Below are 21145 nucleotides of genomic sequence, written 5' to 3'. Positions count from 1 at the left end.
CGCAAAAAGTTGCGATTAGATGCAATCTTTGGATTTTGTATTCAAGTACTTTTAACAAGTGTAGCCCAGTTATTAAAAAAATTATACAACTGTTTATTTTCAAATAATAATAATGAAATAATAATAAGTCAACATGGAGCATTTTTAGATTAAAAGATCCCTTTCTTTGTGGATTTCTGCTTTACATGCTGCCTGTGTGCAGCTGAAAAAAAAACCCTAAAAATAATATATTTTCAAGATGTAACTTTTTGCGTTTACACAAACTGATAAAATTGGATGGAAATGTTTGAACCACCGCAGTGAATACACATTCCAGGGGCAGCTGCTGCTGCCACTGGACCGCTCACGGAGTCATGTCAGGTGAACACGTTGGCCTGCGACCAAAATATAAAGCTTTAAGTTAAAAAAGATGAAGCACGGAGATTAGTTTGGGTGATTTGCAGTGTCACTTTCATCATGTAATTAATACATTCTTAAACTGAACATCTTGTGAAACCAGATAAAAAAAAAAAATTATAATAATTCAACCAAATGTAGCCTATATGTCTCAGGTTATTACCATAAAATGCACAAAAGCAAAATAAAGAAGAAAACATCTGCTTTTCTTTTTATGGCAGCATTTATTACAGATTTCAGTCGGGTTTCCCAGCAGCTTTTGTTAACAGTTACTTAGAACTGGTAGTCATATACAAATTTTCATTAGTCATCTACTATAAATATTACTAAATGAAAGTGAACAGGATGACTCTGAAATCACAACCGCCAGTCTGCTGTTTCCAAACACTCTATAGAACAGCAGCATAACTGGCCATCATCAGTTAGACAGGAACGCGGTCTAAGCTTTTCTCTTATCGGGTTTTATTTCTGCAAACAAATATAAACATAAATCTTGGGATTATCTGAGATGAAAAAAAGTTTAAGTTTTACTGAGAAAGACACAGAAAGATAGAATGGGGGAGAAGGTAGAGGTAGGGGGAGGAGGTGGTAGTGGTGGTGGTGGGGAGAGGGGGGGGTCGCGAGAGCGAAATTATGCGTGTGTGTGTGTCAATGTATGAGAGAGTTCACTGGCCTTCCGCGGCGTGTGGTGTGTCTGAGATTCGGTTGGACTCTGATCTTGAGGTTTATTTAAGCTGAATTCCGTGGGCTCATCAGGACCGCGTTACAAAAATCCTCCTATAGAACTAGAAAGAATGTGCAGCGCATACAGTTCTGCATAAGGCACAAAGGCATGTCTTTAGAGGTGGGGGCAGGCATCAAAAGACAGGCAGAGGAGGGATTTCTTTAGAGGCTGGGGGCAAAGAAGGTATTTCAGAGTTCCATTCATTGCCAGGGAGAGCAGGGGAGGCGTACAGTTTTGCAATAAAGGGTGCATTTCCAGGGGATGTTAGGAACTCCAAAGCTGTAAACCTCTGCACCCCTGCTCTAACTGGAAGTTAATTAGGGACGATATTTTCCTCTGACTCCTCGGGGGCTATATTTGATTTGATTCATTTGAAAGCTTTTAAATCTTTTTAGAAGTTGGTGCAAAAACGGGTAAAATTAGGAGCCCTTTAATCCCTGTTTGTGGTGCATAAACATTACAAAAAAAGGTTTAAAAAAAAGAAAGAAAAAGTAGTTGTGAGCAGATAAACATTTATCAGTTTAAAGGCGAATAAAGACTGGAAAAGTAGTGGTAATAAAAATGAAAAATCTCATCAAAGTAAAACTTTGAAAAGCAGCTCACATTTTTATGATGAACCTTGTCCGCATGGCTTTTTATTTTACATGTCAGCGTGCGTGATTATTGAGTTCTTATTATTTTGGCATATCTGTTGGTTTCTGGCTGCCAGCAGCAACAACAAAAAAAAAACTGGAAAAAAAAAACTGGATTCTGATCCACCTAATGTTAGTTATTGCGACTGAAAGGATTCATTAAATCATGCAGATGTAATGCAGACATAACAGAAGAAATCCCGAAAGATGCATTACTACAAAACTTTTTTTTTCATAATATAGTAATGTAATAGTAATACAAGTCATATAACACATTCTAATTATAAATCTGGATTTGTGTTAGGGATAGATTTTATAGACAAAGAGGCATCTGAGAAGAGGAAAAGTGTACATGTTCAGCGCATGAAAAGGTCTCGCAAGTTTTGATAATACTCAGAATAATCAGTTCTGTGTTTGACGGCGCTCTCTCTTTCTAAGCCATCTCCATGACTTTCTTTATCCAGTCCACGTACATAGACACGCGGATAAAGATGTTGGGCTGCCCCGGGTGTCCACAGCGCCTCATGGGGATGATCACCCCCTCGAGTACCCAACAGTCCGTGTTCTGACACGCCAGAGGTCCGCCGTAGTCTCGCTGCAGACACACAGGAACAACACTCCGGGGTCATTATTTGTCTCTGTTATGACTGACTGTCACTGCTGAAGTTAGAAACATCTTGCAGTCACATCTTGTCCAGTTCACTTCCATTATCCAACTGGTGACTGTGTTTGATTTACAGGAACATATAAATAACTGTATGCACTTTGCTTAAAATAACTTTCATTATCAAACAGTTTTCCCAACCATCAGTATTTGAAGCGTTAAGTCCTAACACGTTACGCTGTTATTTTGTGGCACTTAAGGAACATAGTTTGACACTTTGGGAAGATACTTGTGTTCACTTTCTTGCCGGGGGTTTCAAGTATCTGCACTTTTAACACAAAGCTAGACAAGCAGTTGGTTAGTTTAGCTTAACACAAACAGCGGCGGAAACAGCTGGTGGAACCAGCTGGATCGGCTCTGCCCAAAGGTAATGAAATCCACCTACCAGGACCTTATAAACTCACAGCTTAAGAGAACATTTAAACAGTGTCTCTTAAACTCACAGTTTAAGCACGTACTTTCCCATTTTTAAACATCAAACTATTCTATTAATTTTTACAGCTATTAATACCAAAGATGGTCAGTGCTGTGTTTCTGTTATGACTTGGTTAAGAAACCACTTCAAGCAGGGGACCTTGCATTTCTCCTGTAACATCACAGCGGCAACGTTTTGAAATGGTCCACCACTTTTACGCAGATACGTACCTCGCACGCGCCTACTCCAGCTTGGAAGGCGTTTGTGCACATCTCATTTTCACGAACACGACCTCTGAAGTATTTGTTGCACTCCTTGTTACTAATAACAGACATGTGAGCCACATTGAGGACAGCCTCATTACCAGTCCCTTGAAAAAGATTAAGAAGAAGGAATTAGTTAGCAGCTAATGTATTTAGAGGCACAGTGAAAGGAAAAGGAAGTTGGACAGCTGTTGAAAGATTTTGAAAATAGCAGTGCCATCTGTTGCTCAGAAGCCTGGATAGCTCTCATTTAGAAGAAACATTACTTCAAGGGCAGAAACAAGATGCTCGTTCTAAGGAAGACACCTTTTATTAATTATTCGAAGTAGAAGGGTACTGCATGAAGTCGGCACTTCCGAAGGATTATACTTGCCTCTTGTCTCGCCCCATCCTGCAATTTCACACCTCGTCCCCTCGCTTACAATGTAGCGCTCAGGAGGGAGGCAAATCTGAGAGACACGCGCATTAAACTCGGCCGGGCTACAGAAAGAAAGGGAGGAGGAAAAAGAGTCAGGAGGACTTTTAGGTATATGTCTGTGTACATATGCATGCATGTGTGTGTGTGTGCTGGTGGGACCTGACAGTACACACTATTCCAGTTGTAGCATGACCAGTTGAGACTCGGAAGGTCCGCAAACAATCTTAGTGAGAGGGATGGTTTGCACACCGGGTTCTCCTTCTTGAGGATCACGAAACAGAGTTCCCATCTTGGCTGAATATCCAGGCAGGTCAACGTAGCTATGCACACATTCAGACGATTAAGCACTATCAATATATATTAAAGCATTTTTGAGTTTGGAAAGTTTGGAAATATACTTATTTACTTTGCTGATGAGATTTAAATGAACGGCTTTTTCTCTCTATCATATCTGGATGGTAAATCTGAAGCTTTGTAAACTGAGAAATTTAGACATGTCTTAGAAATATCCAAAGTCTAACAGTAAGTCAGACCTATTAGAGATTTAATTTAAATTTCACACTTTTATATGCACTCACCAACCACTTTATTAGGTAGTAATTAGGTTCCTAAAACTGTGTTAGGACCCGTTCTGCCTTCACCACATTCAGATTCTATTGGATTAAGTTCTGGCGACTGTGGAGGGCATTCGAGTAGACTGAACTCACAGTCATGTTCAAGAAACCAGTTTGATCAGAAGATGGACATCGTCAGCAACAACATTCGGGTAAGCTGTGATGCTTAAATAATGTTCAGTTGGTATTAAGAGGCCCAGAGTGTGCCATTACATACCACCACCAGCCTGAACCGTTGATACAAAGCAGGATGGATTCAAGCTTTCATGTTGTTTACTCCAAATTCTGACCCTACTATCTGAGTGTCACTGCAGAAATTGAGACTCAGCAGACCAGGCAACATTTTTCCAATCTTCTGTTGTCCGGTTAGGGGGAGCCCATATCAATTGTAGCCTCAGTTTCCTGTTCTTAGCTCACAGGAGTGGCACCCGGTGTGGTCTGCTGCCGCTGCTGTCGACAGACTGCTGTGTGTCTGCTGCATACCTTGGTTGTTGTAAGTAACAAGTGATTATTTGAGTTACCATTGTCTTTCTATCAATGACGTCATCTTGACCTTGTCCATGTGTAAATGTATTAAATTACTGCCATGCAATTGGCTGATTGAATAATTGTGTCAAGAGCAGTTGAACAGGTGAACGTTGCCTCTCTTTACTGCTCTAATATTTTTGCATGAATGTTTTGCAATGATCCCAGTCTTCTTCATGCTCTTGTGCTACTTTAAACACACAAACAGCAAACTAATCTCTGGTCTTTTGCCATTGTTGTTCTCTCTGTAGTATTTTACACAAGTAAGAAAACCTCTGCATCTGGTTTAAACCAGTACAGACAAGCAGCACGCTGAAATGCTAACGTGGAGTTGTTTTATTTGTGACTGGACATACAACTGGAATCAGTTTTCTCATCTAACGCTTATTAAGAATAAACATTTGCAAAAATGCCAAAAACTTTAGATGTGTGAAATCAGAGAGCACTTTTAAAAGAACCAGACTTACCAGGAGGAGAAACACTGTTTGGTGCTGATCACCCATCTAGCATTAACCAGGGATCCTCCACAGAAGTGGTTTCCTTTTCTGCACACACACAGGTCAGAGGTTACATCCAGCATAACAGAAAGCCTTTTACTATAACTGTTAAACACCATCAGCTGTCAGACTCACCTGTCTCTCAGGCTCACCGTCCAAGGTGAGTTCCCAGGAATCCCATTCACTATACGCATTATGGGACTCGTATGGACCCGGTCTTCTCTCTTTCCACACTCACTAAACTCCACTTTTTCTGTGATCACAAAAAGGCGACTCAATACTGTAAAACATATTTTGCAGATGTTTGAAATATATTAGAAAGCCTGCTCAACTAACCTACTGGTTCAGTGATAGACACTTTCTCCCCAGCTGTGTAAAAACACCAACAGATTGAATGTTAAACTCAAACTCTGGATGAACCATCACCACACAGCCCAATAAAGTGCTACAAGAGACAGGTAGAAAAGATCTGTACCGCACTGTTTGATGGCACAGTAGTCAAACTCTGTTTTGTGGTCTGTGGTGTAGCACCAGGGTCCGTGATGGTCACCGTCTGGGTTGCGACAATAGTTTTCTGTCAGATTGGCATCTGGATGCGTTCTTGGGTTTATCCTGGAAGATCACAAACAGATCTCTTAAAATATATAGGCATGCTAAAAATGCTGAAAACATGACAGCCCTTCTGTTTGTAACAATATTATTCTTTTTTTCTTACTCAAGACACATTTACCAACTATTATGTTACAGACCACCTTAATAAAATATTAAGTATAGAGCCTATTTTTTAATAGTACATTTTCTAATGTATTCATCGGTTTGAACAGAAAACATAACATACTCGATGTTAGTATGAAGTGCAGATACAGTTTCAATATAAAGCCAATTAGTGGTCATAGTCATACATGGGCATAAAATAAATCCTCTGCTGTTTAATAACTTAAATGTTTATCTTACTTTGTCCTGTGAGGCGTGTTAACGTTCCATTTCTGGCAGGTTATGCCCTTACGAGTTTTACGCACAGTGCCTCTGTAGTTTCTTCCGTTTTCATGGTAACAGTCTGGAAAGAAGACGAAAGACTTCATCATCATCGCAACGGCCATTACTAAGTATGGCAGACTGTCAAATGAGCATAATGGGACAGAACAACACTGCACTCTGTCTTCATTTAGAATCAAAGCTACATTTGAGGTGAAGTCTGGGCATTACAAAGTTTCTTATTTCTGCATTATAATAATGGTATGCAGATAAATTATTTAATTATTTAACAGAGAAAGAAATTTTCAACATGGTAGTTTTATTTAGAATGAATAAATCATTTCTTTTAGCACACGGTAATTAAATTATTAAAGGGAAAAAAATGAATTACATATTATGAGCCCCTGAAAACTGACCTTTCAGTTGAGCCATAGCACAAACCGCTGCTGTGCAATGGTGTGATTTAACTTTTATATTACAAGCTTTGAGCTTTATAAAGTTAAACCTGAGGTAAACCTCTTCCAATTTACCCATAAGTGAGCTGCCACTTGAGAAAGCATTGTGCCAAAATCAAAGTTAAAACAAAATGGATTCACAATCTTTCCAAGTGTCAAGAATTAGAGTGAGAAGTATCATCAGGAAATTCAAAGAGCCACACAGAACAAGCCTGGCAGAGGGAGAAAAGATTTTAAAGACTCGTGAGAGATGTCTTTAAAGATTTAAGAACAACTACCAAGACACTAGTAAATGACTTAGCCAAGTTAGGAATTGTTGTTTAAAAGAAGACAATTACTAGAAGCCTGCACAGGAATGGACCCCGTGTGGCAGATCAAGTAATAATGTCACTTCTGGTGAAGACTTCGCTTTGTCTTCCAAGACGACAACGGCTTAAAACAAACGTCGTTTTTCGAGAAGACCAAAGTGAACTTCACTGGGTGGCCTGCACAAAGTCCTGACTTTAATCCCACTGAAGATCTGTGGAGAGAGAACTGAAGACCAAAGTGAATAATAATCCTGCCCCTAGTAGTTTTTGTTTTTTGAGAAATAATTTCGTTGTTTTGTTTCAGAGTAAAATAATGTAAGCATCCAAAATTGTTTCTTTGCTGCTTTTTGTTTTAGGAGGGCTAATAATTCTGTCCTCATCTATAGTTAAATGTTCAAACTGAGAAAAAGAAAAAAAGAAACAATTTCTGGCGACTCGTCAGATATTCCAGGATTTTGGGGCTCTCGCTGGAGGGGTCTTCATCACATTGATATTACAGCCCTGCACGTCCTCATATGAATATTCATACAGTCGATGCATCGTAAGGTCATCTTTATTCATTAATGCCAACAGGAGCCCGTTTGCTGGATTCATTTTAAAATGGAGAAGAAGGCTAATACCCTCAGCTTCTATGTCGTCTGCACAGCGTTTGATTTGCAAACAGAGAGCAGTCCTCATCGCTGGGACAGATGTGAAGCACCAGGGAGCCTCCGACCCATCTGGGTTACGACAGTAGTTCTCCTCCAAACCCCTGGATGAAATGTAACACAGATTCAGCTCATCATTGATGCATTAAATTACTGGTCACTGACACTGTGCCGGGTTAGTGTAGAGACACAGAGATCACGCTGAAATAACTAAGTTCTTGTCCCCCCACCCTTGTAACGTCTACTGAAAATGAATGCATGAAATGCTGCTAATCACTTCTGGTGTGATGAGCGATCACAGCATCACAAAGAAGTTTAATATTCATTTCAAATGCATGCTGCCACTCTGAGAGCGATCTGCTTTTAATGGAGAATTATTGACTATCCATCATCTACTGTCAACTGTCAGCAGAGAAATAAGATGCAAGAAATCTCACTGCAATGACGTTTTGACATTAATATTCATGTGCAATGCAGCGAGAGCACTATCAAACTAACAAGCTGTGACAACAAACAAAATTTAAAAAAAAAAGACTAAATGAAAAGGTTAACCTTAACAGCGATCAACGCTTACTTGCACTCATATATGTTTGGGTAGAAGGGGTGCTCATGGGGTTGCTGGGCATCCCACCGCTGGCAGGGGATGCCTGACGTGGTCTCGTTGACTTTCCCGCGGTAATCCTCCCCGCGCCCACGGAAACACTTGGTGGTGAAGCTGGAGCGCTGGCGCTTCTCTACGTGAACTTCAGCTGGAGAGAAGGAACAGGTTAAAGATGACATAAACATCAACAAAATGCAGGAGAAAACGAAAGTTTGTTGGAATAGTCTCATGAGATAAAAGAACAACGTGACCTCATTTTTTAATGAATCACCTTTAAGGACCAAATGATGCTGATTTACAGCGGCAGAGAGAAACTACGAGGAGGATCAAATAAACACAGATATAAAAGAGGAGAATAATTACCTAACGAAACAGGATAAAAATCATGAGGAAAACTAAGATGTGAAAGTGACAGTGAAAACACAAGAAGCTCAGGAAAACACTGTGGTTTCCATGTGTGTGAAGGATAATAACATGTTACATAATACTAATCACACCACAGGATGGCACTGTTTTATCGTGATCTTCTCTTGTGTCAATGATTCTCATTGGAAATCCCCAGGTTACACAACTTCTGTTGAAATTTTTGGGAGAACACTAACGCCCTGTTTATTTGATTTGTTTTGCTGGTTGTTCACGTTCTCTCTTAGTCCTTGAGTGTATAAAAAAAAACACATGTGGCCATCATCTACCTGCTTTAGAATTACAATTATTTTTTAAAGTATGGGCCTGTATGTCATGAATGTAATTAAAAAAACAAACAAACAAACAAGCAAAGAAAACCAATAAAACTCTTAGCTATTGTTAAAAGTAAGCAACATTTTAAAGTGCCTTTCATAGGCAAGAGTTACAAAGACCTACAAAAATACACTGGAATTAAAAGCAGTACAAAAAGTCATAGAAAAAACAAGCTGGGGGGGGTAATAAAACTACTATTACTACTACAACTGAAGCCACTATATCTGGCAAACACAGCCTGTTATACTTGGCTTAAATCGATGAGAAAACACTTTTTTAAATTGATTTGCTTAAAGAGAATCATCGTCTGCCCTGAAATGTCTCACATTTCTGAACGCAATTTGTACAAACACAGAAAAGGTGATTTTTCTAGATTTAATTATAGCAACTTAATGAGACTCTCTAATCCCACCGTCTCAGAGTACTACAGGAATCAATTTGGCTTCCTCTTTCTTGCCTGAGGGACCCACTGACAAGAACAGAACAAACAAATAAGCCACATGTTTAATCCAGTAAATTTATACAGTGAGAGAAAACATTACAGTAACATCTAGTAATTATCTTACTCGCTGTATAAGCCAGCAATTTTGCCTATAAACAGATCCAAAAGATACTGAATTTTGGAGAAGAAAGAAAGGATGGAGATTTTTTGCCTTTCTTTTTTCTCTCTCTAAAAAAGTAAAAGTAAAGACTCTACTATAGGAGTTGGTCCAGTAAAGGTCCAATAAATGCAAGCTCTTACTACATCGGCTGATGTCACAGTTTTCCCTTTCCACCTCAGGGTCAGTGGTGTAACACCAAGGCACCGGAGAGGCATCAGGGTTACGGCAGTAGTTGTCATCTAAACTCTTATCAGGGTACCTGAAAAACACACATAGGCAGGTTTTTATCACCTGGAAATGGAAAAAGGAAATGACTTAAATAGTTCAGGTGCAACAGCAAAATATGTTGTGCAATGCTAACTCAGGTGCAAACAAAACAGTAGTAATGATTGCATACTTTTCAGGTTGGTAGATGTGTTGGTGAGGGTACTGCTGGTCCCATCTCTGACACTCTATGCCATTCACAGTGTGGTCAACCTGGCCCCTGTAGTCCTCTCCATTACACGTGATGCACACCTCTGTAAGCAGAATGACTCACAAAGTGAAAGATGCTTGAAGTAAAGAGAAACACACATTCAGAAAGCACCACTCTTTTTTAACAGCTTCTATAATTGCTGAATAATTTTCTTAAAGCACATTTAAAGAATGAAACTTGAAGCTATTCATGAGGCAACTTGAAACAGTAACTATTGTAAGTGCACTGCTATCAGCAGGTAAGCCAAAAAACGAGTAACAAGTTTTCCAGTTCCACCAAATTAAAGTGCTAATTACGAGACATTTGGAGGAAATAAAGCTTACGTAAAGCTTTACAAATCTCACATGTGCAGTTTAGATAAGCAGGATGATGTGTGGTAATTTATGGGATGTACCATCTTTGCATTGGGGAATGTTGCAGCTTTCATAGCGTCGCTCCGGGTCGGTGGTGTAGCACCACGGACCGATCCGATCCCCATCCGGATTCCTGCAGTAGTTCAGCTCCAGACCATTGGTAGCTGTCGGAGTCCACCTGAGAAAAAAAAGAATTTTTCAGTTAGTCATACACTTTGGTACAACTGGTCGTTTAAAATAAAACAAATAATGCAGTTAAAGTGACAACTCCCTAATCTGGGAGTGTCAACTTCTAGTGTGGATGAATAATATAGAAACTGCAGCTGTTCTTAAGCCCGAGGGATGGATTCAGACAACTATGACAGAAAGTGACTGGGTTCAATCTTAAACACTTACAGATGTATTAATGGATTTTTACAAGCTGAAGAGTACACATATCTGACATAAATTTGTTTTGGTTATCACATGTAAATCTGCTATCATTTGCAGTTTTATCAGGCACACCTGTACACCTCCTTCACGGTGGTGTAGTTAGAGAACTGCTGGCCACCTGATGGCTATTACTCAGATATTCATCACGATTTAATCGCTGTCAGGTACAGAGAAAAGATCTGGCTCCTTACTTTGCTCTGAAGACTGCTTATGATATTTTGCTTATCAGTTTTTCTGAAGAAAACAGGCACCCACACTGGTGGAAATAAGGCTTAAAAACAGTGAAATTTACAGATACCACAACAGTGAAAGGGGTACGAGCAGTAATGCACTCTGGCTTTCTGCCTTCAGTCTGGCTTTAAGGGAAATGAAAGACACGGTTATTCAGGAAAGTTTCTTCGTCGTGAATTTCCCACCTCTGCATCTCTCTCCCACAATTGGAAAATAATTATAAATAGAGCTGTGCTGTTGTTCACCTCTGAACTGAAAGTGAAATGCAGCACTTTATCTTCACAATGTTTTTTTTCCAGTACAATGGGGACGGATGAATCATCTGAAGATGTAACTCACCTGTGATCGTGAGGAAATTTGGACCACCACTGTTGGCAGGTGAGTCCGCTTCTTGTGGTGGACACTTTGCCTCGATAGTCTTCCCCTTTACCCACAATGCACTTCCTTACATAGACTGCATTAAAAAAAGCAATCAGTGGTTACAGTATCGATGGGAAGCACTGATCTCTGTGATATCACCGATGTGAGTCTTACCCTTCTTCTCATAAAGATCACAGTTCACGTTTCTCTTCACTTCTGCATTGGTGCCATCACCCACCCAGGGCAGATGTTTACAGGTGACAACTGGACGAGTCTCATAGTTGAAAGCTCTAATGTTGAGAAATATTTTCATGTCAAGGCTCTTTACTTTCAGAGGATAAACTTAATGTCTACAAAGTGTTTTTAAATTAATCAGTGAACATTTTAAAGTTATTTTTAAGACTATTATGTTTAACATTTAACAGACAGTATAATGAAAGCCCGACTGATATGCTGGCAGGGATGACATGTCAGCTGATTGCCGATATATCAGTGTCAGCATTATTAAATAAATGCTGTCTTAACTAGACCCCGATTGGTAAAGATACAGATTTTAATATTGATATCAATACCAATATTTAATCATTTAAGACTATTCTGATATATCGGTTGATTTCTTTTTCTTTCAGGGACACAATTCACTGTTTGTTGTGTTTCTGGTGCTCCAAACATGTGTTGCAGACAGGAAAGTTCATATTTAGAAACTATGAAATGGCAACATGATGTGTTTGAAGAGTGTTTCTCCCATTTCTTTCTTTTAAATTTATTGCCATTTATAAATGTCAATGTTGCTGGCAATTACCTAATATCAGTAGATAGTAATGGCCCGCCATTATTATCTACTGTTCTAGTCTTAAGATGGCAAAACTATGGGGAAAGAAGCTGCAATGACAATCTTGATAGTCCAGACCTATAATTGAGCCTTTTTGAATAAGGACTCATTCTGTGGTGGAAAGCCTCACATCATCTAGCCTTTTACTAATAAATATCTACAAGGCTAGACATTCATTCCAGGGTGGAAAGGTTGTGCAGCATACATCTTTAATGACTTTAAAAAACAAGAATTGGGTGCACAGGTTTTAATTGACTTTAGATTTTCTCAAAGCCCTGAGTCCATTAATATTTGGTTGAATGTCCCTTAGCAAGCTGCACCTCAACCAGATGCTTTTGGTTTCCATCAACAAGTTTCTCGCACAATTCTGGCTGAATATTTGACCACTCTGCTTGGTAGAACTGGTAGAGCTCATTCAGAATGGTTGGTTGGTTTCTTGGCACGGATCCGGCTTTTAAGCATAGTCCAAAAATTTTTATAGTCCAGAAGGTCAGGACTTTGTTGTGGAAAAACATTCCAGAAGTTTAATGTCAGCCTGCTTTATCCTTCCAAAATTTTTCATGTGAGTTTGTCCTGCTGGTAATTTCAACCATCTAGTTGCTAATTTGAGCTGAAGAATTTGGAGGTAGTCTGCCTTTTTCATTATTCCATCCACTTTTTGCAATGTGTCAGTTGTACTGGCAGTAAAACAGCACCAGAGGATGATACTAGCACCACCTTCTCCTCTTTGTCATACTAGCCAAACAGCTAAATTTCTGTATCACCTAACCATAAAACTTTAATCGAGAAGGCATTTGGCTCGTCTGTATGGAAAGCTGCACATCTCAGTCAGCATGAAAGCGTCAATTTTGAAACGGGGGCTTCTTTCTTGGTTGACACTCTTTCAGTCCTTGGCGATATAACTGTGAACGGTGAGTCAGGTGTTCTTGGCAGTTACTGGGTTGCTTCTGAACATCCTAACTAATTTCCTTTCATCTAAGGATAAGAGTTTAGATATTGTTCTGGACCTTAGTAAAATTGTGACACATCAGAAAAGCTTGTACTTATGTGCAATTGTTTAAACTGATGATCTTAGAATCTGCAGTTGTTTGGCAATGGCTCCGTTAAGCTTCTGGAATGGACTTTCCAAAGCCTTGATGTTAACCCTACTGAAAATTTGTGCACTATGCTTAATCAGAATCAGAATACTTTAATAATCCCTAAGGAAATCAAAAGCCTTGGCCGTACCAAGAAGTCAGCTAAATGAACTCCAACATTTATGCCAAGAACAGTGGTCAAATATCGATCCAGAATTATGCCAGAAGCCTGTTTCTTTTAAAGATGGTTTTTTTTTTTGGCCTTTTAGCCTTTATTGGATAGAGGCAGGAAAGCAAGAAGAGGGCTGTGGGACTCGAACCTCGGTGTACTTCTCTGCGGTCATATGGGATATGGTCGCCTGCTAACCCACTGAGCTAAACCAGCGCCCAGAAGCTTGTTGATGGCAAAAAAACAAAAAAAGCCCGTAATTGAAGTGCAATTTGCCAAGTTGCACTTCAATCAGAAGCACCTTCTATTGCCTAACTATTAATGGGGGTGTATACTTTTGACCCTGTGTGAATTAGAGAGAATTCAAAATATATATAAAAAAAAAAATTCGCCCAATTCCAAATTCCCAAAGTGACAATGACATCCATATCTATTATGAAAATATGTTTTAAGTTCTTGGCCAATTTATAAGCAAAGTCCTTTTGCAAACCGTAATCTTTAAGTAGTTTAAGTGTGTTGTTTACCTGCAGTCCAGTGACTGTGAGCAGCGTGTGGCACAGTCCTCAAGGTTCAGGCCTGGTAAAATCTGCACTCGAGCAGAGTTCCAGGAGGTAGGAACGAGCTCTCGGCCCTCCGAGCGCTGGAAGTCATTCAGAGGACTGCGGTACCCTGTTCATGTATAACAAAACCACAAACATAATGCTTAGAGACTGATGTGGGGACCATGCAGTATCTGCATCTGTTTAGTCCTGGTTTTAACTGGAGAGCAGTGGCACCACATGGAATATTTGGGCAGGAGCCTGGACACATATAACCTTTGGACCGACGCTCTGCTGCTAGTTTGAGACAGCAGATATCCAGAAAAGGTTTGAACAGCAACAGTTAAACAACTGGTAACTCAAACAGGCCCCCATTAACACAGATACTGCCAGTATACACTAATGAAATGATAAAATCCATCACATACTAATAGTGGTGCTGTCAAAATGAAAATAGCTGTCTTTTAAAATAGTTTATTTGTTTTGAAAGTGCTCAGTCTGTAAATAGGCCTCATCATCTTTAACCAAATAGATTTAAACAACCAAAAAGAATGAAAGTAGACAGAATAACTAAGAAATTAATCAAACTTACCAGTGACCACTCCAACAGTCAGGAGAATGCACTGCAGAAACGGTTTCATTGTTTGAATCGGTGGAAAATAAAACTATTATAATCACGTTATGGGGGTCAAAACGAGATCTCTGCTCTAAAATCTCCTCTCTTTTGATGCCGTGGTCAACTTCAAACAACGAACAGCTCGACCTGACAGGCAGAAAAATACCCCCAGAAGCTCAGCACGATGTTAAACATCCACACAAAAAGTCTAAATCACGACCACCCACACGCCAGCGTCGCGCCTTTGCTCAAACAGTGGCCCTAATCCCCAAAACACAGCCGATCAATACATGTATTAATCATTAATGAGGAGTGGCACATTGGTCCTTGTTCATGAACCTTCTTCATGCCCCTCAGATATATAAATATTTGCATCAGGATTACGCTCAATATCCTGGAAAAAAAGAAAACTTGTGATTTTTTTTCTGCCACAATGAACGCAATTCTCACCACAAACGCTAGACGTCAGTAGGGCGATTTCCAAAGGTTTTTTCTCTTTCTCTTGTTTTCCGGGGGAGATAAACTGAAGCTAAGCTGCAGCTGGTTCAAGAACCTGTCTGACTTTCTCTGTTTTGCACCTTTAATCATCGGGGATTCACAGTCGGGTAAGAAAAGGGAAGGAGGGGGTTGTTATTCTGTCGCCACGTGTGTTTTGAATGATGAGCAAAAAGCACCTAGATAGGCGAGTTGGATGTAAAATAAAAATGATCTAATCTGGACTTTGATCCGACTTGTTTAACCCGCAGCTGCGCACACACTTCTGTCTGCTGATTATGCGTCCGTGGAACATCCGATTAAGTCCACGCTGATCTTTGAAAGCACGGGGATCGTGGACAAACTCACAGCAACAAAACGGTGGACTAATAAGTACTTAGTAAGCGTGGAGCAGTAAACCTGCCATCGGACTTTCTGATTCACGGTCAGTGGATTAAAAAGGGGTGGAGCGATGAGTAATTGGGGGTTGTTGCTACGGAAATGTAACAAAACATGTATAACATGAACATGAAGAGGCAACATAACCACATTTGTAGGCATGTGATGCAGTTATGTCTTTCATTAAAACATAATATATAAAATGTACAAACATGTGACTGTTAAAAATGCCTGTTACGAAGTGTTTAAAGTAAAAAAAAATAAAGCAAAGTTTTAAAAAAAAAACCATTGATTTTATAGTATTTCAAATTAGTTTATTATATTTTCAGTTAAATAATCACCATATTTATCAACAGAGAGGGGAAAAAATGTTGCACTGCTGTGCAAAAGTTTTGGTCTTCTATATTTTGGTTGAACAATGTGGGAAAAGGTGCAGCGATTTACTGAAACGTGTGAAAACATACAAAGAAATACAGAATATAAGCCAAAAACAGAGTTTTTACTATTCTAATTGGCCATACTAATATTTAGTATGACCACCTTTATTAATCAGCACAGCTTGAACTCTGTTAGCCAAGCTTTTTTGTAATTTCTTTAATTAGTCTATTAATAGTTCTCCAGGCTTCTTGAATGACATTCAAAGCTTTTCTTTGGATGTCGGCTTTTGTTCCTTTCTCTCTCGATCGTGATGATCTCACACTGCTTCGATGATGTTGAAGTCTGAGCTCTGTGGAGACCAATTCATGACTGATAGTGTTATCAGATATGCTTTTACCAGACTGACAGTGTGTTTGGGATCATTATTGTGCTGAAAAATGTTACATAAAGTTACATGAAGTTTATCTTTCTGTGCTTGCACTTTGTAACGAAAACAAAGCAAATGAAGTTACATCATTGCATTTTTATGGTGTACACCCATTATGGTTGGGAATTTTATTTTTTAGCATCTCCACAAGACTTTCTCTCTCTGCAAAGAAATATGGTCCTCTCTTGGAGTGATCTTTAATTCTGTCAAGAGACAAGAGAAGAGCTTCACAGAAACTGGCGGCATAGAAGATGATTGAGTTTTCCACCTGAAGGAACTAATATTGTTAAAGAGGAGGAAAAATGGGAGGTATAACAATGTGAAATAACTGCTTTCTCTTTCTTCTGCTGTTGTTCAGGATGGCAGCTGTTAAAATGACGGAGGGTACAGTGCAGGTGGAGAGCTGCAACGCGCCACTGTTTTACAGACAAAGCGAACCTGTGACAGGAGAAGCAAAAGTGTCAGTTCTGCTTCTTCACGGCATACGTTTCTCTTCAGAAAACTGGCTCAGCATCGGCACTCTGGAGACGCTGGCCAGAGCAGGTTGCCGCGCGGTCGCCATCGACCTGCCAGGTGCGTTTGTCAGGGAACAAACACCATCTCCTTCCGTCACTCAGCTTTTAACTGAAAAGTCAGCATGACCAATGAAGCGCAGCAAGGCAACAGGCTGCCACCGGCACATAAAGAGCTCCTAAAAGTCTCAGGCTCTTCGCTGTTTTGAATGCTCGCAAATATTAAATTGGGCTTGGACTATTGACAGTAATACCTAATTGTGTGGCCCTATGCTAACCCTTCTGAAAATGAAAAACAAACATATTAATTAAATATCAGCTGGGATATATGAGTTATAACTTGTTTTAATTTTTTGTTTGCAATTTATTGCTTAAAACTTTTATTTTAAAAATTTAAGTTTTTCAACAAAAATAAAAATCACAGTGATGATTTAGAAATCTCAAAAACTCTGTTTCTTAACTTTCTTATTGTTGTTTATATTCTAAACTTTTTATGAGAGCTTTTTTTAAGCTAGCTGTGTCCTGTCGTTTTACCTATTTTCATAGGTGAAACTTTAACTTTTTGCATTATATTTATGGATATGTATTTGCAGTTGGCATCAGGACTTTGGCTTTGTTTGGAAAGTCAAATGTGCATGGGGGCTCAAATTTGAAGTGAACTGAATTGCCTCCACGAGTGATTGTTACAGCCCGTGTTCTGCTTGTTTTTAGAATCTGGTATTTTTGTCTCATGCTTTGACAGCCTCTAGTGATGATCTGGCAGGCACTCTACAATTTATATAGATCACTGAGGCAGCATGGGCCCAAAAGAAAATGTTTGCCTTGGGGACAGTAATTAGGTTAATAAGTCAGTGTCCATCAACAAACCTTACTCCTCTCCTCCTCTTCTTTTCTCATGCCTCCCCTCTCTCCACAGAACTTGGTCAGTCTAAATCGGCCAAAGCCCCGGCGGCAGTGGGAACACCCGCCCCTGCAGGTTTCCTCAAAGAGGTGTGTGAGCAGCTGAATCTAACCCCGGTGGTGGTGATCAGCCCATCCCTTAGCGGGATGTATTCCCTGCCCTTCCTCCTCGAGCACCAGGCTCTGGTGCGAGCCTACATCCCTGTCGCTCCCATCTGTACGGACAAATTCACAGCGGAGCAGTACCAGAGCGTAAAGGTAGAGAGTCTGTGTGTGAGGATATGCCTCTGCTTGATATTCCTTTGTAGGTTCCTCTCCTGCAAAAGTTTTTTTTCTCTTTTTTGGTATAGTATATGCACTGTCATTTCCTTTTTTAAAGGATAACTTGAGCAGCTGTGAATATCATCCAATTTTCCAACTCTTCTTATTAAAAGAGACAGTGACTTTACCTGCACAGATGCCACTGGCTTTCATCCAGCTCAGAAATGTCTTAATGGCAAATCAATTGTAGGCACATTAGCCTGAAAAGTGATTTGTCTAATATACTTGTTTAGAACAAGCACTTACCTTAACAAAATTTGCTTTCCTTTATAAACAGTTTAAATGCAGAAGTTGTACATTCTTTTTTTATTTTAATCTAAACAATATTCTAAAGACTCAGCTCACACATTAAAGTCTCAGCAATTATAATGCAGCAAGAAGATTGGCACGAACAGGAGCAGTTTTTCTGTATAATGAGTGCTTTTAGTTTTAAAGGATGTTTGATCAAAAACAATGTTTTACTTTACAAGAAAGATCCTAAAGATTTTAAGAAAAAAAATCAGATAAATGAAATTTAGCTATTTTAGAAATAAGATGGAGATTAGAAAACACTAATCATAACTGCTTAAGAAATTACAAAGAAGCTGGTCAACCCAGGGAGCAGAGCAAATCTGGTTCTGACAGTATGTTTGCGCTAAGTACCGCAGCAATTTCCTAACGTTGTAAACCTGCTCAACATTTGGCAATAAAACCCTTTCTGATTCTGATTCTGAAATCATTAAAAACCCAAAGGGTCTCTGCGCTTGATACAAAGAACCTGCTCCTCTGTCCCTTTTGTGACAGGTTGTTACAGGCCTCTGTATTTGTATCTCCACTTTCAGCAATCTCTTAGCAAACGAAGAGACATCGGAGCAGCAGAGTAACTCAAAAGATGGACAATAGAGTAATAAATGCAACTTACTGATGATAAAAAAGCATAAAACAAACATTTATGCTGTCATTAAGTGTCAAAGTGTGTTACAGCTAAAATAACTAAACCGGAGTAACTGCATTCATGTGTATTTCTGCAATGAGGGTTCGGAACTTTAATGCAGTGAAGATGTGGGAGAGTGGGAAACGATTAAGTTGTATTCACAAGTTCTTCAGGTTTTCTGATGAAGTAATCTGATCGATGTTTTGTACCAGTTAAAAAAAAAAAAACTGGTACAAAAATAAATGCTTTTTATAACCTTTTACTTGTAATAGAGTTTGTTCATATTGCTGTATTTTTTTTAATAAGATGACAGATCTGAACGTCTCTTCTCAGGCTGGAAAAACTAAGACTGTAGTTTTTCTCACTTTTATTTACTTTTATAATTCTTATTGACTACTAGACACATAAATCTGTTACACCTAAAATCTTTTAGTCTTAGCTTTTCACAGGACTTGTTTTGATTTCCTTCTTTCCTTTTTTTTTTTTCCAGCTTGAGGTGAAATTTAGGACATCTGCAAAATCCCTTTAGCTATGGGTTTGAATTTAAAAACAAATAAAAGAGAGACAGATTTTCAAATGCGAGAAAAAGGACAGTGGAAATCACTCTGCAAAGGGCTCTTTTTTTTCATTATTGTTGTGATTTTTGTGTCCAGGTCCCATCGCTGATCATTTACGGTGACCAGGACCATCAGCTCGGGGAGGTGTCGCTCCGTAACCTGAGCAATCTGGCCAATCACAAAGTGGTGGTGATGAAGGGAGCAGGCCACCCCTGTTACCTGGACGACCCAGACACTTGGCACAAAGCTCTTACAGACTTCCTTAACACGCTGTGAAGCTCTTTGCTGTGCATTACTGGCGCGATCGCCAAGAATGCGGTCACGCATAGGCAAACACATTAATCACTTGTGAAGAATTGAACTCACGTATTCCCAATGCTCAACCTGATTTGTATGTTTTGATACGTCTGCAAATCGGGCCTTTTCTAATGGTGACAGCAGATGAACTTTTCCTTAAAAGGTTGAAGCCTGAAGCTTTTTGAGAAATATTGTTTCTTAAATGAGAAAACCTGATGTCAGTCTTGAATCTATACACTAAACACAAAGCTCAAGTCTGCAGCCGACTACTGAACCCAGGCGTGTAGGATAACGACACGTGGTTCTCCCACATCACTGAACAGCGTCCATTATTTCCACTCTGGAAACTTTGTTTCCTGTTTCGTTGTTGTAAAATATTTAGTTTGAGTAATTTTGGTTTAATTTAGGTGACTGAAGCTACAGTTCACCAACATCATATAAAATGACTGTGGTTGTTTTAGTGTTTGTTGAGTGCACACAAAACTGCAAGTCTTCCAACGGGCACCTGGTCAAGGCTGCGAAGCAAGATAGAAATGTGTTAAACATGTGCCGCTTTTATGTCTCAGTGTTTCTGTCCTAATGCAGTTTATCTGACTTTGCAGTAATCATTACAGAACTGCCTGAAAGCAGCACAAATGATGCCTTAAATTCGCCAAAGACCATTTTTCAATATAACTGAACCCAAGTTTTAATAAAAGAATGACACTTTGATGTTTACGTACAGTACTTTATGCCTCACACACTGAAACTCTGTAATTATGAAGCAATCAGAAGGGAGCATGTTATGAACATGGAAATGTTCGTGATGTGTCTAAGTGGCACAAACAGAATAATAAAGTTCAAAGAGATCAGGCTGCAGGTCACTTTCATGTCTCTGCACCATGTTACGTTTGCCAAATGCTAGCTGCGTACACATTGCACTCACACACACCAGGGTTGTATTGATCGTCTCATCCCAGCGTTAGAAGTGAATATTTTTAATAAAGCATCATTATAATTATTATATATTTTCTTGGTTCTCGACAGACTGTGTGTTTTCTATTTAACCGAGGAGTTAAAGCGGGTAACGTGATTTTACATCACGGGCCACAGACAGCTTCGACTTCAAGTGGGTCAGCCCAGTGAAAGTACATGAGAAACATGTAAAATGACAGTTTAGTTCATTACCCAGCTGATGTTTCTATAGATAGATGGGTAGATTGTAGAAAAGCGGGAACTTTTCTGTCATTTAATTGTTTATCTATTACTTAATAACTTTAGAATAGTATGAATAGCAATGTGGTGCTGTCTTTATCAATAGGACAATCTGTAAAACCTACACAAAAACAGTTAAAAACGCACTCTTTCACATTTTCCAGCCAGATTGGAATTTTTACTGGGGAATTTTTCCACCCCCCCCCCCCCCCCCCC

At 39.4% G+C, this 21145-nt stretch overlaps 2 protein-coding genes across 4 annotated transcripts; one reads left to right on the top strand and one right to left on the bottom strand.

Moving 5' to 3' along the window:
- Positions 1–610: 610 nt before the first annotated feature.
- mst1 (macrophage stimulating 1) lies at positions 611–21128 on the bottom strand. 2 transcript variants are annotated; one of them, XM_084928807.1, is made up of 18 exons: positions 20823–21128; positions 13927–14071; positions 11500–11615; positions 11305–11419; positions 10344–10480; positions 9872–9992; positions 9615–9733; positions 8108–8282; positions 7507–7637; positions 6103–6205; positions 5624–5760; positions 5485–5517; positions 5284–5401; positions 5119–5196; positions 3686–3832; positions 3468–3574; positions 3062–3201; positions 611–2347 (listed from the first exon to the last, which is right to left on the bottom strand). In XM_084928807.1, the coding sequence occupies exons 1-18, from the start codon at positions 20875–20877 to the stop codon at positions 2186–2188; spliced, it is 2139 nt and encodes a 712-aa protein (XP_084784933.1). In that variant the 5' UTR covers positions 20878–21128; the 3' UTR covers positions 611–2185. The 2 variants fall into 2 exon arrangements, with proteins under 2 accessions (XP_084784933.1, XP_084784931.1); XM_084928805.1 differs by lacking the exon at positions 20823–21128 and adding an exon at positions 14534–14893.
- abhd14b (abhydrolase domain containing 14B) lies at positions 15051–20586 on the top strand. Of its 2 annotated transcripts, XM_084928809.1 has the most exons (5): positions 15063–15162; positions 15304–15476; positions 16594–16808; positions 17664–17905; positions 19535–20586. In XM_084928809.1, the coding sequence occupies exons 3-5, from the start codon at positions 16595–16597 to the stop codon at positions 19712–19714; spliced, it is 636 nt and encodes a 211-aa protein (XP_084784935.1). In that variant the 5' UTR covers positions 15063–15162; positions 15304–15476; position 16594; the 3' UTR covers positions 19715–20586. The 2 variants fall into 2 exon arrangements, with proteins under 2 accessions (XP_084784934.1, XP_084784935.1); XM_084928808.1 differs by lacking the exon at positions 15304–15476 and having other exon boundaries at positions 15051–15162.
- Positions 21129–21145: the final 17 nt, after the last annotated feature.

The sequence above is a fragment of the Perissodus microlepis genome, chromosome 5 (assembly GCF_051167445.1).
Source record: "Perissodus microlepis isolate ML-2025 ecotype Zambia chromosome 5, ASM5116744v1, whole genome shotgun sequence".
NCBI classification, from domain to species: domain Eukaryota; kingdom Metazoa; phylum Chordata; class Actinopteri; order Cichliformes; family Cichlidae; genus Perissodus; species Perissodus microlepis.
This window is presented reverse-complemented; position numbering and strand designations above follow the sequence as displayed.

Coding starts and splice junctions, on each gene's coding strand:
- mst1 (XM_084928807.1), bottom strand. CDS start 20,877: ATGTTTCTCATGTACTTTCACTGGGCTGACCCACTTGAAGTCGAAGCT. Junction 14,072..20,822: donor TGAAGTCGAAGCTGTCTGTG/GCCCGTGATGTA, acceptor ATACATGAACAG/GGTACCGCAGTCCTCTGAAT. Junction 10,481..11,304: donor AAATTTCCTCACGATCACAG/GTGAGTTACATC, acceptor TTTTTTTCTCAG/GTGGACTCCGACAGCTACCA.
- abhd14b (XM_084928808.1), top strand. CDS start 16,595: ATGGCAGCTGTTAAAATGACGGAGGGTACAGTGCAGGTGGAGAGCTGC. Junction 16,809..17,663: donor GGTCGCCATCGACCTGCCAG/GTGCGTTTGTCA, acceptor CTCTCTCCACAG/AACTTGGTCAGTCTAAATCG. Junction 17,906..19,534: donor AGCAGTACCAGAGCGTAAAG/GTAGAGAGTCTG, acceptor TTTTGTGTCCAG/GTCCCATCGCTGATCATTTA.